Raw genomic sequence first — 16,741 nt, forward strand, 5'->3', positions numbered from 1 at the left:
CGGGTATTATGAAGTGCAAAGTTGGCAATTCCTCCACTTCAACATCTGATGAATCTACCCAATCACAGCCTCCCCCAGCCACATTAATTTCATGCTGACCAACACTGAAGTTCCATCTAGAATTACAAAAAAAAAAATATGACGCATATAAGGTACAAATCAAGAGCTTCCTAGTTACAAACATGTTTACAAAATCAAAAGTTATAAAAAATATGGATACCATATTAATATTCAAATCACCATTTCAAGAAATACCTTAATTCACCTTCTGGCTGCAGTAACATAACTCTCAATAAGTAATCAATGGAGGTATACGTACAGTATACCATATTTGCTGGCATATAAGACATACCCTCATATAAAATGCACCCATATTTTACGAGGACATTTTGTGGAAAAAAATAATTTTAGTATGTTTCATCATCCATTTACTTAGAAATTTTCTTAATTATTTTGTATGGAAAATTGTATGATTCTGTGCATGAAATACAATATTGTGAGAGTATAACGGAATAAAAAAAATGGACTCTGTATGAAATTTATCTTAAATAAACATTGGGCTGTGCTTTAGTTTTGCTTACATCCACTCATTGCAAATGGCTGACAGGCTAACAGCCAACGTATCGTAAGCTATTTTTCATAAATTTGTAATTATGCACTGATAATTCGGCCAATTTTCAATATTTCATTATTAGTAACAAAATTTACTGTAATAAATGGGTTTTATTTCAATGTTTTATTATTGGCATCAATTTCGACGTAGGGGATTTTTTTTTATACATTTAAGGGCACCGGCTGGCTAATGCCATTTTTTAAGGACAGGACATTGACATTCATACCATTTAATAAGGTAACTTGAGACATCTCCAAACTGCATATGACTTTTGCCTCTGACCTTCAGTTTTGTGACGCCAGTGCGATTTATCTAAAAAATAACCACTTTTCAAATTCTACTTCCTCCCTTGATACTTAATATTAAGACATGGGATTACTACCATATATAGACTTGATGTAGACCTCCATCAAATGAGGAGTTTTTTTTTCTAAAAGTAAATTTTTTGCTAGATATGAACTTCTCATTATGATAAAAAAAAAAATTAACCCTATTTATCAGGAAAAAATATAAGAAAAATAAATGAAACAAAAATTTGAAAAAATGGCCAAATCTGAATCTATAATGTCTTTTTAAGTTATAGACCAAATTTCATTGCTATAGCTTTAAAACTAAGGGAGAAGATAGAACTGAAGGTCAATAAGTATAGTTTTGAGATACGGGCGTTCAAAGTTTTTCTTTGTATTTTTACAATGTTAATAAATCATAATTATTATGAATTTTATACTTTTTGGGTATTAATAAACCAAAACTATGTTATTTATCATAATTTAATCATAAATGAAAATCCCTTTTGCTCAAAGATTGTAGCCTGGGAAACTGCGTCCTTCTTACGCAACACTCTCTCTCTCTCTCCCCTTCACTAACTCCACTATTATTGTCAATATTATGATCCTCTGAACTCTTATTAGAGTCAATTTTCTTCTTCTGTACGTTAGCGAGATGTTTTGCTTGTCTTTTCCTCTTTGGCATGATGAAAACCTTGCCAAACCAAGGAAAAACATACGTAAAAGAAAGCAAATGTCAGGGGTGAAACTCGAACGTGTACTCTCTTTCTGTTTCTGCTCACACTGAAGGGTGTGAAGCTCAGTCTTCCTGTCTTGTGACTCTGGAATCTCTACAGATGCCATTGCTAACAATTTGTTTGATAATAATTATCAAAATTTAAGGTAACAGAAGAAATACTGCATTTGCTTGTAGATCAATGTTTTTGGCTTATTGAGTTACTTTTACTAATTACCCTGTAACTATGAAAGTAAGAGGAATTTTGACGAAATATTTCGTATACACGCATTCTCTATTGCCATACAAAGCTCCACAAATTTTTTCATGATTTTGCATTTTTTGCCCTATATTGGCCGGCTGGCACCCTTAAAAATAAATAAAAGTGCGTCTAATACACCGGCAAATACAGTACTGTACTTTGTTGGAAGATACAGTACTGTAACAGTAGTGATGGTTCACAGAATCCCTTTGGCATCAGCTGAACTGCTTTCTGCTTTGAATTTTTCACTGTTTCTTAGGTTTCTTTGCCTAATTATTATTATTATTATTATTATTATTAATAGGGCTTAGTCTTTGCCTGAAGCTGTCTAACTTTTTTACAATCCATTTTGTTTCATTTTAAATATAGCATAGTCAAACTTCAAGTATCCACACTATCACTAACTGAGAGGAAACTCTGCTTTGATCTCAACTGTTTTATAATAAGCTAGCTTATAAGACAATTGTATTCGAAGTACTACCTTGGTTTGGTTATCTTCCAATAATGTCATTAATATTAACCCTCTTACGCCGATTGGACGTATTAAACGTCGAGTCAAAATGTCTCCCGTATGCCGATTGGACGTATCATACGTCGGCTCAAAAAAGTTTTTTTTTAAATTCGCGGAAAAATACTTATAGGCCTACCAGCCGAAAACTTTTGTATCACGCGCCTTGGGGGATGCTGGGAGTTCACGGATCAAGGCGTTGTTTTGTTTACAATCAAAACAAGCGCGAATTTCTTTCTTATCGCACTAAAAAGTATCAGTGACACATCTCAGAAATTATTTCGTCACTTTGACATAATTTTTGCACCATTTTAAATTATCCTTTACATGAAGTATTATATATGAAAATGTGCGCCATTTCATGTAAAATACAACGAAAAAATACTCGTGATTGTAGCTTTTATCAGTTTTGAAATATTTTCATATGAATAACGATAAGTGCAAAAATTTCAACTTTCGGTCAAACTTTGACTCTACGAATGGTCGAGAAAAACGCAATTGTAAGCTAAAACTCTCATATTATAGTAATATTCAATCATTTGCCTTCATTTTGCAACAAATTGGACGTCTCTAGCACAATATTTCGATTTATGTGGAATTTATGAAAAAACTTTTTCCTCACGTTCGTGCGATAACTCTTCCGATAAATTTTTTCGTACGATTGTCCTAATGTTTGCACCCTTTTAAATTTGCCGTTACATAAAGTTTTATATATGGAAATGTGCGCAATTTCATGCACAATACAACTAAAAACAACCCATGGTTGTAGCTTTTATCAGTTTCGAAATATTTTCATATAAATAACGTTAAGTGCAAAAATTTCAACTTTTGGTCAATTTTGACTCTACCGAAATGGTCGAAAAACGCAATTGTAAGCTAAAACTCTTATATTCTAGTAATATTCAATCATTTACCTTCATTTTGCAACGACTTGGAAGTCTCTAGCACAATATTTCGATTTATGGTGAACTTTATGAAAAAAAAAAAAACATTTTCCTTACGTTCGCGCGGTAACTCTTCCGAAAAAATCAGAATTTTTTTGTGCGATTGTCGAAATGTTTTGCACCATTTAAAATTAGCTGTTACATAAAGTTTTATATATGAAAATGTGCACAATTTCATGTAGAATACAACTAAAAATGATTGAAGGTTGTAGCTTTCTCTTTTTTCGAAATATTTGCATATAAATACGAATAAATAGAAAAAAAAAAACCACGCTTCGGTCAAATTTGACTCTACCGAAATAGTTGAAAAACGCAATTGTAAGCTAGTAATATTCCGTCATTTTTCTTCATTTTGAAACAAATTTGAAGTCTCTAAAACAATATTGTGATTTATGGTGAATTTTTGAAAAATATATTTACCTTCACTCCGCGCGCCGATTCGCGGCCGCAAGTCTCCGAAATACGTACATCTCATTATCCTAATATTTGCTCCTTTTCATATTAGCCTTTTTATAAAGTTCTATATATCAAAATGTGCGCAAATTCATGAAGAATACAATAAAAAATAAGTGAAGGTTATGGCTTTTTCCATCTCCGAAATATGTGCATATAAAAATATATATATATAAAAATTTCGACATTCGGTCAAATTTAGCTCGTCCGAAATGGTCGAAATCTGCAATTCTAATCTAAAACTCTTACAGTATCGTAATATTCAATCATTTGTCTTAATTTTGAAACAAATTGGAAGTCTCTAGAACAATATTTAGAATTACGGTGAATTTTTGAAAATAACATTTTTTACGTCGGCGCGTTACGAATTCGTACATCATTTTGTGATAATATTTTTACGGTGTTGCTTTTATGGTTTTTACTATGTATTATATATCAAAACAAAGGATTGCAATTTAGTGTACAATACAACGAAAAAAAAATTAACTCGTTAGCTTTGACCGTTTTTTGCACAGCGTGATTTGAATACAATTATCTATGAATTTTTTTTTTTCACTACCATACATCGCAATATTTACATATGATGATAATATTTTTTTCCATATCTGATGATTGCATACTAAACTTCAGGCAATGAAAAAAAAAATGAGCCAAAAATGAACTCTTAATCTTCAAAACTATGCGCGCTGTGATTTTTTGAAAAAAATATTTTTTCCGCTTCCGCGCTCACTCCAAACCGGCGCCGGCATACAGGAGAGGTTTTGATTTTTAGGGCTTCGGCGTAAGAGGGTTAAAATAATAATCATTACAAATGTATGTAATATAAAAAAACTTCAGTTAACGGAGAGAGAGAGAGAGAGAGAGAGAGAGAGAGAGAGAGAGAGAGAGAGAGAGAGAGAGAGAGAGTGTCTCCCATACTGTGGGACCAATTTTCTGCTACTCTCTGTGCTCCCCATTCTCTCGCATTTCCTTTAAATAAGCATTATGATATTGTTAGTATACAATAAAGTTTTGTACATACTTACCCAGCAGATATATACTTAGCTTATGTCTCTGACGTCCCGACAGAATTCAAAACTCGCGGCACACGCTACAGGTAGGTCAGGTGATCACCCTCTCCCGCCGCTGGGTGGCGGGAATAGGAACCATTCCCGTTTTCAGACCAGATTTTTCTCTTACACCTATCTCCTGAGGGGAGGATGGGTGGGCCATTCATCGTATATATCTGCCGGGTAAGTATGTACAAAACTTTATTGTATAATAACAATATCATTTCTGGGCTCAGCTCGTGTCGCTGCGCGAAATATCCTTTAATCTATTATTTCTAGGGTAAATGTACTAACACATACCAGAGAATAAATAAATAAAGAAAAAGGTCAGTTATAACTGACTCGCTCACCCTCCCAGTAGAGTGTCGGTATGAACACTATGGCGAGTGAGACCACTACCACGAGCCAAATGCCAATAGAATTTCTCCCACTACAAATCCCCCCAAGAGGGGAGCCGACCCCCCAGAGTGTGGGCAGCACCTACTACTACTACTCCATCCCATGCTGCCGACTGCTGCGCCTCTGGTGGCCATCCTTTTCAGTTAGCGCACACGATACACACGTGCCATTTTCTTCTCTGTGTTTTTGTGCCCTTTCGTTTGGATTTTATTACAATGGAGCGTGCAGCCATCGCAGCAGCTAAGTTAAGTACTCAGTGTTTATTGCTATTTGGTTTTTTCCGGCCCTGAGCACGTATTTGCCGTTTTTTAGGTATAAATACGATCTCTAGGTCGAAGCATGGCGCATGGTTCTGCCTCGTGATGGGTCCGTTCTGGGTCTCCCATACCCAGAGCATCCCCTGTCTTTGTACGCTCTATTTTTTATTATCCGCTTTGTTTAGAGTAAGGTCTACACGGTTTTGTCATGCATGCATGTCTTTTACCTTATGTAGGCTCTTCCATCCAGACCCTAGCCACGGCTCTTAGTATCGGCATCGGCTAGCTTTGAGTGGTAGACTTTCCTTCGGGTTAGTCGTACACTCCTGGATTTTTTCTCCTACTATTTGTTTTCTTTCTTTCATTTTATTATTCATTTTGTTATCTATGTGATTTTGTTAGGTTTAGTTAGCGTCTGGCTCGCTTAGCCTAGGTCACGGCCTATTGGGCCTTTATGTTACCGCTGGTCAGCTCGGTTTTTTGCTTCCCGATAGCATCTCGCTGATCAGTTGGTTATATTTTAGGCTTAGTTGTTGTTCTTATCGCCCCGTGGTCACTATGTGATCACGAGGCAGCCAGACGCCTGTCCAGTCACCTTTCCCCCCCTCCCGCTCTTCCATAGAGTCGGGGGGGGGTGGCTAGGCTGCCCATGCTCGCTCCGCATACCCGATCCTGCCTCCCTCTCTCCCCCCAGGCGGAGGGGGTAGAGGGACGGGACAGACCCGAGACTGGACTCGACCTCTCCGGCTCTCGGTCCGGTCGGATGGTAAGGTGGGGGGGGACTTTTCCTTTTCCCCCTCTCCATTACTACTTCGTCGCTCCGTTACCTAGCCCGAGTCTGTATGCCCCCCTGCTCTTTCCCACCTTACTAGGGCTCCTTTACCACCGGAGGCCTGGCATCTAGCGAAACGCGCTTGAGTCTACCCCACGGGGTGGACCGGAACATACAGTCGGTCTCGTCTAACCTCTCCGTTTCACTGAGTTATCACTCCGCCTCGCACTGGACTTAGTCCGGTAACGGTTTCGAGCTTTTAGGTTTAAGATGTTAAGTTAATTTAAGTACCTTAAACCATTTCCCCCTCCCTTCTTTTCACCGGATACCTTCGGGGTTTATAGCCTATTCAGGCTAGTAAGGGAGGGGCTATGCCCGAATTTTTTCCGAGCTCCGGCATGCAATGGAGTTCTTCTGTCCTTTAGCCTGTAAGTGATATTCTTTAAGATACTCATGTGTCTTTCCACTTACAGACCACCAACTGTGAGCATCCGGGATGCGCGCCACACTTCAGGACCCGGTGGTGGACCACGAAGTTTGCCGGGTCCCATGCTCCATGCGCGACATCCGCAACGGGGACATCCCAGGTTCTGGTACCACTGAGACGTGTACCATATGTTACGATCTGGTGAGCCAGCTTTTAGACGGGGTAAGTATTCCATCTCCGGTAGCTGGTCCGCATCTGTTTTAGTGCTTAAGTTTGCATCAATTACTCTAACTTAAGGAAATTCAAGGGCCTGATAGCCCTATAAGTTTAAGTTATACTTTTTAAGTTATCTTTAGTTTTAAGTTATTCTTAAATCTAATTGATACCCTCTCTTCCAGGCGCCGGCAGTGAGGGATACCGCACTGGCAACCCTGCGGGCCTGGGTCGGCGGTTTCGGGAAGAACGCCGCCAAGGGTATGCCCTACATCCTGGAGAAAAGGTTGCGGTACTAATCTTCCCCGGAGGCAAGGCGACAGGATACGTTCGACCCAGCAGAGTCTGGCCCCCCGACTATCGCCTTCATCCAGCAACAGCTGGCTGCCTCATTGACTGACCAAGGCCAGGATATCTCCTCGGTAAGTCGCGACGTTGGATATTAATGTAGAACCTATGGTAGGTGTAGACGACCTGTTGGTCGAGGTAGGTAAGGTGGACACACCCCCCAAGGGATACCCTTGGGCGTAACTGTTTCTTCTACTCCTGCAACCTCTCCATCCTTCCAAGGCTTTACGGGTGATGAATTGTATACTCCTCCTGACGCTTCGGTTAGACCCAAGGTCAAGGGTCAAGCAGTGAAATCCTTGACAAAGACGTCGTCGTCGTCTAAGAAGACGACTTCGGCCTCATCCTCCTCTCGTAAGTCTCCGGCTAGGAATCCCGGAGCAGACAGATCTAAAGCTTCTGGGTCCGGCTCTAAGTCCTCGAGGAGTAAATCCTCCAGAGAGAGATCTCACACTCCGGCTGAGTCGTCAGTTCCGCTACCTTTGGTTCCAATTCAAGCTACCCCTCCACCTCCGCAGCAGCTCCGGCTTTGGACTCCAATGCTGGCCTGTTACAACAGGTGGGCGACCTCGTTGGGTCTCTAAAGAGTAGCATGGAACAAATGATCTCTCGGTTTGTCGGATAGGATTACTTCTCAAGACTCCATTATAGCCGGACTGAGCCAAGCTCCTCTAGCCTCTCCTCCACCTTCCAATGCAGGTGGAGCTCAGCTTCCCCCGTATGACTCGCTACCTCCGTTCTCGATGAACAACCCGTGGAGAGTAGCGTCATACGCCCCCTTCCAAGACGGTCTCATTTCTATACCGGAATTTGGAACTCGAAGGATAGAGGACTTCGAGTTCTACCCGGAAGACCTTCAGCCTCCGTTCATCGGCTACGCAAGGCTCACCGCCTCAGCCATGATTCGAGATGATAGGGTACCAAAGGAGACGGTCCTCTATTCACGTGACCAGGCTCAGAGAGAATGGCTCAGGTGTTTAGAGGACATGGATTGTTCTAATACGAAAATCCAACCCTTCAAGAGTCCCTTTACGATCTTCACGATGGATGAGAGTACCCCGCTCCCTTTCCTGACTAAGATCGCGACGTCTACCATTCCAGCGGCCCAGAAGGGGGACCCCATGCCTCAACTAAAGGAAGCAGATCCTACATCTCCGTTACTTCCTCAGCCGGAGAATTATGGGAAGACTTACCGGGAACACCTTCTCAGCTGGCAAACTCAAACCGGACTGTGCTATGGAGCAGTTTGGTGAAAAGCTACCCAGGCTTCCAGATAGCCTTATTCAGGCTGAATTTGACGCTAAATCGCGATTAGCCAGATCAATTAATTCTATGGCTATGACCGAGGTGGCCACCATAGCCTATGGTTCAGAGCCGCTTTTCAAACTTATGACCAAATCCCTGACTCAAACGGTACAGTCAGATATGTTTGAGTTTGCCACTGCTCGAGAACATTGTAGGAAGCATGTCCTACAAGAAGCAACCATTCGGCACGAGCCGAATAGGTTACTCTCGTCAAGCATCTGGGGAGCAGATCTCTTCCCATAAGCGATGGTGAAGGAAGTCCAGTCAGAGGCTACGAGGTTGAACCAGAGCCTTAAGGACCGTTGGGCCTTACGGCTAGGAGAAGGCAAGATCCTGCAGCTAGAGGTAAAGGGCAAAGGAAACCCAGGCGTTTCCAGCCCTACCAGAAAAAGCAGCCACGCTTTTCTCAGCAAGTTCCGGCGGTTCCCTTAGTGCAAACAGCCCAGCCCTCCACTTCAAAGGCTCAATCACAGCCAATTTACGTGATCTCCCCTCAGCCTCAGCCCGCCCTCCTCTTATGCCATCTCTCCAGCTTACAATCAAACCTTCGAGAGTCAATCTTCACAGAAGTATGACCGCTCGGTAAGGGAGGCAGAGGTAACGTCTTTCGTGGGAGAGGATCGTGAGGTCCCTTTAATAGGGGAAACACTTCAGAGGAGGCCGAGGAGGTTACCAGAACCAATGAAGAACTTCAGGTAGGAGGGAGGCTGTTTGTTCACTTTCGCCACCGGTGGAACTTCAGCAAGTGGGCTCAGAGCATTGTGTCAAAAAGGCCTGGGTTGGAGCGGTTAACGAACCCACCTCCATCCAGGCCTTTCCGTCACTTCCTTCCAAGAACTGACGGAGTATGCGGAGGATCTCCTTCAAAAAGGAGCTATAGCGAGAGTCAAAGATTAAAGTTTCAAGGTCGCTTGTTCAGCGTGCCAAAGAAAGGCTCACAAAAAAGAAGAGTAATCTTAGACTTGTCCCGCTTAAACTTAGCCATTCGCTGCGACAAGTTCAAGATGCTCACGATCTCGCAGGTGCGGACCTTACTTCCCCGTGGGGCCGTCACCACCTCTATCGATCTTACAGACGCTTACTATCATATCCCTATTGCAAGACACTTCCGTCCTTATCTAGGCTTCAAGATAGGCGACCAGACATTCTCCTTCAAGGTAGTTCCTTTCGGGCTCAACGTAGCACCCAGAGTGTTTACGAAGCTGGCGGAAGTAGTTGTTCAACAACTCAGATCGCAAGGGGTTATGGTAGTAGCGTATCTCGACGATTGGTTGATCTGGGCTTCAACAGGTCGAGGAATGCAACAAAGCAACACTGAAAGTGATTCAGTTCCTGGAATATCTAGGCTTCAAGATAAACAGGACCAAATCAAGACTCACTCCAGAGTCAAACTTCAGTGGCTAGGCATTCAATGGAATCTATCCTCCCATACTCTGTCGATTCCATCGTCCAAAAGGAAGGAAATATCAAAAGTCAGGTCAAAAAGCAATTTCTAAGTCACAAACTGGCTTCAAGAAGATCTCAGGAAAGGATCCTGGGTTCTCTCCAGTTTGCATCAGTGACGAACATCCTAATGAAAGCCAAACTGAAAGACCTAACCAGAATTTGGCGCTCACGGGCAAATATCAGGTCCAGGGACAAATTGTCCTCAGTCCCTCTGATTCTAAAGAATCGACTTCGGCCGTGGGCGAAAGTCAAGAACCTATCGGTGTCAGTGCCCCTTCAGTTTCCTCCTCCAGGATCACTATCCACACAGACGCTTCATTAAGCGGTTGGGAGGATATTCCCAGTTCAAAAAGGTTCAGGAACGTGGTCACCTCAGTTCCGTCAGTTCCATATAAACGTACTGGAGGCAATGGCACTGTTCTTGACTCTAAAAAGGTTACGTCCCCGCCAAAGTACTCCCACATAAAAGCTAGTCCCTGGACAGCGCAGTGGTAGTACATTGTATAAAACAGAGGAGGCTCCAAGTCACGTCATCTAAACCCATGTCATGGTAGCCATATTCCTCCCTGGCGGACAAGTTCAGTTGGCATCTCTCCTCCACCCATATAGCTGGAGTGAGAACGTCATAGCAGATGCTCTATCCCGATCAGTACCTCTAGAGTCGGATGGTCACTGGACAACAGTTCGTTCAATGGATTCTTCAGAGAGTTCCAGGTCTACAGGTAGATCTCTTCGCATCCCAAGCGAACCACAAACTCCCGTGTTATGTGGCCCCCAACCTGGACCCTCTGGCCTATGCCACGGACGCCCTGGGTCTAGATTGGAACAAACTGGGATGAAGATTTATGTCTTTCCTCCCCGGTGAATCTTCTCATGAAAGTGCTAAACAAACTCAGGACATTCAAGGGTCAAGTGGCCTCTAGTAGCCCCAGACTGGCCGAAGAGCAATTGGTATCCTCTCATCCTGGAACTGGGGTCTCCGTCCTCTTCGGATCCCCAATCCCAAGCTCTCCCAGTCAGTACATAACGAAGACTGTGTTCGCTTCCTCAGGGATTCTCAAAACCCTAACTTTATGGATTTCATGAAGTTTGCAGCAAAAAGGGATGCGAATATTGACCCTCAGAATATTCTCTTCTTGGAATCATAGAGAGATTCAACTTTGAGACAGTATGATGCTGCTGTCAAAAGTTAGCAACCTTCCTGAAAGAATCAGATATAAGATCATGACAATCAATTCAGCTATATCCTTTTTCAGATCCTTATTTGAAAAAGGCTTAGCAGCTAGCACAATTACGACAAACAAGTCAGCCTTGAAAAAGATTTTTCAATTTGGGTTCAACATAGACTTGACAGATTCCTACTTCTCGTCTATTCCCAAGGCCTGTGCTAGACTTAGACCTTCTGTAAGGCCTACGTCAGGATCATGGTTCTTAAACGATGTTCTAAAACTGGCTTCAGAAACCAATATGACACATGCTCATTTATAATGCTGTTTAAGAAAAACCCTATTTTTATTAAGCTTGGCCTCAGGAGCTAGAATTTCAGAACTGTCGGCTTTATCCAGAGATCCGGATCATATTCAGTTCCTTCCCACAGGGGAAGTGCTACTTTCACCGGAACGTAGCTTTTTAGCTAAGAATGAAGATCCTTTGATGATGGTGGGAACCATGGAAGGTACTACCCCTTCCACAAGATATATCTCTTTGCCCAGTTTCAACGTTACGAGCCTTTGTTTCTATCTAGGACCTCCTCATCCTCATCGGGTCCTCTCTTTAGGAGGAGAGGTGGTATCTATCTATTAAAGGCATCAGGCAACAAATCCTGTACTTCATTAAAACAAGCCAATCCTGACTCTTTCCCAAAAGCACATGATGTCAGGGCAGTAGCCACCTCAATTAACTATTTCCAACATATGAACTTCGATGAGTTGAAAAAAGTATACTGGATGGAAATCACCGACAGTGTTCAAACGTCATTACTTAAAGTCCTTGGAAGCCCTGAAATTTTCAGCAGTTGCAGCGGGTAACATAGTTTCCCCTGACTCTGACTAATCCTTAGTAGAAGATTCAGTCCTCCTTTCTACCTGCCTCACCCAACAGTTCGTCTATTCCTGCCTTGTTCATTTACGATCACCTTGTGTCTTAGCTGCTTTAATGATGATATAGTGGGTGTCCCTTATTTTTTTGCTAGGGACACTCACATTTGTGATGATTACTGATCTCGTGGATGTCATCTCCTTATTTTTATGCTAGGAGATACATCTTATTATAATGGTTACGGGTTTTTGTATATTAAGTCATATACATTCTTTTATATTTTATTATTGTTGAGTTTGTTTTATTCAACTTGTATATTATTGCTTTACATAGTTTTGATACATAAGCTTTACACAGATACCATTGTTGTACATATATGATATTTCTCCTGTATATATGTATATTACCTTAAGTTAAGAAAATATTATTAGCATTAAGTATAATTAAGTAATATTTCTATTTGTATCACTGTGTATATGTATCTTTATTAGCAATTATATTGATTTATTTTTATTTTATCTTTTATTTGAGACCCTTTATATTTTGTTGAATTTCTTTACAATCTTGTCTATTTCTCTGGTACGATTTCGCGCAGCGACACGAGCTGAGCCCAGAAAAGGGATTTTGACGTAAGGAAAAATCTATTTCTGGGCGATTGGCTCGTGTCGCCAGCGAAATCCCGCCCTACCCATCCCATCGCCAAGATTGTCTGCTAACTTCAGGATGGCCACCAGAGGCGCAGCAGTCGGCAGCATGGGATGGAGTAGTAGTAGTAGGTGCTGCCCACTCTGTGGGTCGGCTCCCCTCTTGGGGGGATTTTGTAGTGGGAGAATTCTATTGGCATTTGGCTCGTGGTAGTGGTCTCACTCGCCATAGTGTTCATACCGACACTCTCTGGGAGGGGTGAGCGAGTCAGTTATACTGACCTTTTTTCTTTATTTATCTATTCTCTGGTATGGTGTTAGTACATTTTTTGTGTACCCTAGAAATATAAGATTAAAGGATATTTGCTGGCGACACGAGCCAATCGCCCAGAAATAGATTTTTCCTTACGTCAAAATCCCTTTTTTGTACATGCAACTTCCCCGGCAGATATATACTTAGCTGATTGACACCCTTGGTGGCGATTAAGAGATAGTTACTCAATATAAATAACAATAAAAACAGGGAAACAACATCTGTTGTAGGTCATATATATAAACTTATTAAAAACCTTGGTTCCTCCTTATTGGCAGAAGACTTCATGATTACTGTCTACGAGTCTGCTTGCCTCAAGAGTTCAGTGGGGATGAGACCTGACACTGATAGCTCTTCTGGATCGTGTCAATGGGGGCGAGCCCGCTTACTTGACAGAGCCTTGTCTTGGATCATACCAATGGGGGCTGACCCACTTACATGGTAGAGCCTTCACCTTTGTCATATCAACGGGGACTAACCCTCTTACATGACAGGGAGCCTAGGTCCAATCATAACAAGGAGCACGAAAAACCAATCCCGACCCCCACCTGACCACACTACATTAACACTACGATTTGAAAGGAGCATTCCCAAGACCCCTTCCATCGACCATAAAAACACAACACCATAAAACTTTTAAAATTACTAACTTAATAACTATAAGGATTAGGTTCAGCTCCTTGACCCCAGCAACGAATCCGCAGACACGAACGGTCCGAGAGAGAAGCTCTTATCATAAGTGACTCGCACGTCTCTTAAGTAATTTGATGCAAAAACCGAATTGCACCTCCAATAGGTGGATTCGACAAGAGTCTGTATCGACATATTCCTATGATACGCTAAAGAGGTAGCTACAGCTTTGACCTCATGTGCTTTGACTCTTAGAAGCCTTATATGTTCCTCTTCACAGGAAGCATGCGCTTCTTTGATAACGTCTTTAATAAAATACGCTTGAGCATTCTTAGAAATCATCCTCTTAGAATTTCTTACGAAACGCCAAAGGCTATCCACATTTCCACCAAGTAGCTTCTTCCTCTCTAGGTAGAACTTGAGGATCCTGACTGGGCACAATGTCCTCTCTAAGTCTCTCCCTACCAAGAGGACAGTCCCTTAATCTCAAAGTCCTTGGCCATGGTTTAGAAGGATTTTTGTTCTTTGCTAAAAACAGGGGATTAAAGGAGCATACTGCAGAATCTTCCTTAAAGCCCACAGTTCCTTTCTAAAGCCTGAAGTTCACTAACTCTCTTAGCAGAGGCTAGTGCAAAGAGAAAAGAGAGACTTTCTAGTCAAGTCTCTGAATGAGGAATTTTGAGGAGGTTCGAATTTCTCAGACATTAAATATCTAAGAACCACATCCAGGTTCCAACTAGGTGGTCTTATAGTCTTGGACTTCGAGGTTTCAAAGGACCTTAACAAGTCATGCAGATCCTTGTCCTCCGAGATATTAAGGCCTCTATGTCTAAAAACAGATGAGAGCATGCTTTTATATCCCCTTATTGTGGTAACAGCCAGATTGCATTTCTCCCTCAAATAAAGGAGAAACTCCGCTATTTCAGTTACAGAGGTACTGGAAGAGGATACTTTCTGGGACCTGGCCCATCTTCGGAACACCTCCCACTTCGACTGGTACACACGAAGAGTTGAAGGTCTTCTGGCTCTAGCAATTGCCTTTGCAGCCTTGCGGTGAAAACCCCCTCGCTCTGAACGAGTCCTTCGACAGTCTGAAGGCAGTCAGACTGAGAGCGGGAGGTTTTTTTGTGGTATCTGTCGAAGTGGGGCTGTCTGAGAAGATCCTTCCCGCAGTGGAAGGGCCCTCGGGAAATCATTCATCCATTCCAGTACCTCTGTGTACCATTCTTGGGCTGGCCAGAATGGGGCATGAGGGTCAGTTTGGCTCCCTACCTCCGTCGAAACGAACTTCCTTACCACCTCTCCTATTATCTTGAAAGGGAGGAAAAGCGTACCGTCGATCCCCTTCCAATCCAGAAGGAGACCGTCCACTGCAACTGCCTTTTGGATCTGAAATCGGAGAGCAGTAGTTCTCCAACCTCGCATTCCAATTCGTTGCGAACAGGTCGATATTGGGTCCTCCCCCAGAGGTCCAAATCTCATCGCACACTTCTGAATGCAGAGTCCAATCCGTGGAAAGGACCTGATCTCTTCTGCTCAGATCTGCTCTCACGTTCTTTTCCCCCTGGATGAACCTGGTTAGAAGAGTTATTCGCCGTTCCTCGGTCCAAAGAAGAAGCTCCTTTGCTTTCTCGAACAGGGAGAAGGAGTGTAGTCCCTCCCTGTTTCCTTATATAGGCTAGAGCTGTCGTGTTGTCCGAATTCACTTGCAACACGGCACCCAATACTTGAGGTTCGAAGTGAACGAGAGCTAGATGGACTGCTGCTAGTTCCTTCTTGTTGATATGCCAGGACACCTGTTCCCCACTCCAGGTGCCTGACACTTCTCTCGAGCCTAGAGTCTCATCCCCTCCTTTTTCCAAGGCGTCTGTAAATAACACTAGGCGAGGGCTCGACAACTGAAGGGAGAGCCCTTGATTCAATCTGTTTGGCTCTAACCACCAACTGAGGTCCTCCTTTATGCTCTTTGAGAGCTGAAAGGAGTCTGAAAGCTCTTGGTGCTTCTGATCCCATTTCTCTCTGAGGAACAGAATTGTAGGGGTCTTAAGTGTAGCCTCCCTAGAGAAACGAACTGTTCCAACGAGGAAAGGGTCCCCAGAAGACTCATCCATTCCCTCGCGGAACATTGTTCTTTCTCTAGGAAGGTCGTCACTTTCGTAAACATCTCTCCTGTCGTTCCTTTGATGGATACACACGAAAACCCCGAGAATCCATCAGAATCCCAGATAGACAATGCTTTGCTGGGGATCATCTGGACTTCCCGAGGTTTAGTACAGTCCCAGGGACTGAACTAGGTCCAGTGTTCATTTCAAGTCCTCCATACATCGATCTTTTGATTGGGCCCGGATCACCCAATCGTCGAGATACAACGAGATTCTTACTCCTTCGATATGAAGCCAATGAGCGACATTCCTCATAAGACCCGTGAACACCTTGAGGGGGCCGTGGCAAGACCGAAGCATAGGGCTCGAAATTGAAAAACTTTGCCCGTTGTACCATGAATCTTAGGTACCGTCCTGGACGAGGGATGATAGGTACATGAAAATAGGCATCCTGAAGGTCCGGGGACACCATCCAATCCCCTGGACAAAGAGCTGCAAGAACGGAGGAAGTCGTCTCCATCGTGAACTTCGTCTTTGACAATGAAGCGATTCAGGGCACTTACGTCCAGGACTGGGTCTCCACTCTCCTGAGGCTTTTGGTACAAGAAAAAGACGGTTGTAGAACCCTGGAGATTGAAGGTCTTGAACCCTTTCTATCGCCTCTTTGTCCATCATTTCTTCTACTAGTTGTAGCAGGGCCTGGTTCTTTAAAGAATCTCGGTATCTTGCTGTTAACTCCCTTGGAGTTGTTGTTAAGGGAGGATTCTCCCTGAAGGGGATAAGGTATCCTCTCTCGAGGATAGAGAGGGAGCCAGTTGTCCGCCCCTCTCTGAGCCCAGACTTTCGCAAACTCAGCAGTCTGGCTCCTACTGTAGTCTGGAGGACTACTTTCTCATTGTTGGTTTAGGGAAGGGCTTGCGTGCTGATTCTTCCTCTCTTAACCGGTCTCCTACTCCTAAGAGAGGGTCTAGCCATCGTTCTCCCTCGAAAGGGCTGCTGAAAAGCAGGCTTCTCTCT

At 43.0% G+C, this 16,741-nt stretch overlaps 1 protein-coding gene across 1 annotated transcript in view; it reads right to left on the bottom strand.

Annotated features, from left to right (window-relative positions):
• Positions 1-16,741, bottom strand: part of LOC135223752 (eukaryotic translation initiation factor 2-alpha kinase 3-like) — an 85,712-nt gene that overhangs the window by 46,785 nt on the left and 22,186 nt on the right. Inside the window, exon 5 of the mRNA XM_064262508.1 lies at positions 1-116. This exon is cut by the window's left edge and continues 53 nt beyond it. Within this exon, the coding sequence (XP_064118578.1) occupies positions 1-116 (116 nt within the window). The remainder of the gene's footprint in view (positions 117-16,741) is intronic.

Source organism: Macrobrachium nipponense, chromosome 10 (genome assembly GCF_015104395.2).
Source record: "Macrobrachium nipponense isolate FS-2020 chromosome 10, ASM1510439v2, whole genome shotgun sequence".
In the NCBI taxonomy this organism is placed as follows: Eukaryota; Metazoa; Arthropoda; class Malacostraca; order Decapoda; family Palaemonidae; genus Macrobrachium; species Macrobrachium nipponense.